The sequence below is a fragment of the Chroicocephalus ridibundus genome, unplaced genomic scaffold (assembly GCF_963924245.1).
Source record: "Chroicocephalus ridibundus unplaced genomic scaffold, bChrRid1.1 SCAFFOLD_98, whole genome shotgun sequence".
In the NCBI taxonomy this organism is placed as follows: domain Eukaryota; kingdom Metazoa; phylum Chordata; class Aves; order Charadriiformes; family Laridae; genus Chroicocephalus; species Chroicocephalus ridibundus.
The window spans coordinates 344,930-346,478 of record NW_026961319.1 but is presented as its reverse complement, the minus strand read 5'-3'; the positions used below and the strand labels follow the sequence as shown (position 1 = coordinate 346,478).

Here is a 1,549-nt window from a genome sequence, read left to right as displayed (position 1 = left end):
AGGGAGCCTGGATCCATATATAAATAAGATCTTTGGGTCAAGAAAAAAAGAAGTAGAAGGCCAAGAATAATAACATCACAGGTCTCCGACAAAAAAGAAAACACAAAAACAAAGAAACAAACCAAACCAAAATAAAACAAAAACAAAACCAAAAAAAAATCCCACAAAGAGAAAGTAAAGAAACATATGAAAAATAGTTCATCCTGGCTTTTCCTGAGATACAGTGCAACCCCACTGGCATAATGGGCACCTTATTAATCTAAAGGAGATGGGATCCCAATAGCTTCCTCAGGGCATCCTTGAGCTCTTTGTTCCTCATGCTGTAGATGAGGGGGTTCACTGCTGGAGGCACCACTGAGTACAGCACTGCCACCACCAGATCCAGGGATGACCATGAGATGGAGGGGGGCTTCAAGTGAGCAAATAATCCAGTGCTGACAAGCAGGGAGACCACGGCCAGGTGAGGGAGGCACGTGGAAAAGGCTTTGTGCCGTCCCTGCTGAGAGGGGATCCTCAGCACGGCCCTGAAGATCTGCACATAGGACAGCACCATGAACACAAAACAAACAAAAGCTAAAGAACAACCTAATACAAGAAGCCAAACTTCTCTGAGGTAGGAACGTGAGCAGGAGAGCTTGAGGATTTGTGGGATTTCACAGAAGAACTGGTCCACAGCATTGCCCTGGCAGAGGGGCAGGGAAAATGTACTGGCCGTGTGCAGCAGAGCAGTGAGAAACCCACTGCCCCAGGCAGCTGCTGCCATGTGGACACAAGCTCTGCTGCCCATCAGGGTCCCGTAGTGCAGGGGTTTGCAGATGGCAACGTAGCGGTCATAGGACATGACAGTGAGAAGGGCACACTCTGCGGCAAGGAAGAAGACAAAGAGAAAAAGCTGGGCAGCACATCCTGTGTAGGAGATGGCCCTGTTGTCCCAGAGGGAATTGACCGTGGCTTTGGGGACAGTGGTGGAGATGAAGCCGAGGTCGAGGAAGGCGAGGTTGAGGAGGAAGAAGTACATGGGGGTGTGGAGGCGGTGGTCACAGGCGATGGTGGTGATGATGAGGCCGTTGGCCAGGAGGGCAGCCAGGTAGATGCCCAGGAAGAGCCCGAAGTGCAAGAGCTGCAGCTCCCGTGTGTCTGCGAATGCCAGGAGGAGGAACTGGCTGATGGAGCTGCCGTTGGACATTTGTTCCGCTCTGGGCATGGGGGACTGTTGAAAGAGGGAAAGACCTTGGCAAGTTAAGGCAGACTTCTTTGACCCCATCTCATTCTGTTTCCAAAAAGATCTCCGCAAAAGGACTTCTCTTCCTTTGGAATAATTTCATTCAGCAACTTTTTGTGAGATCAAGTTTGTGCTGCTGAGGGCACTTTCTTTGCAGGGGCAGAAGTCCTTCTCTTTCCCATTGCCTTTAGCCTGAACACTGCTGAGCCCTGAGGGACAAAAGGGCTCTCTGTGCCCCAGTGCAGAGTCAGGAGAGCTGCTCTGCACACCAGTGACCTGCTGGGCACCACCCAGGTGTCCTGTCCTTACACCTCTCGGACAATGGTC

At 51.1% G+C, this 1,549-nt stretch overlaps 1 protein-coding gene across 1 annotated transcript; it reads right to left on the bottom strand.

The window, feature by feature from the left end:
* Positions 1-259: 259 nt before the first annotated feature.
* Positions 260-1,186, bottom strand: LOC134509346 (olfactory receptor 14J1-like). Its single transcript, XM_063321826.1, has one exon. The coding sequence runs from the start codon at positions 1,184-1,186 to the stop codon at positions 260-262; it is 927 nt and encodes a 308-aa protein (XP_063177896.1).
* Between the last annotated feature and the right edge of the window lie 363 nt (positions 1,187-1,549).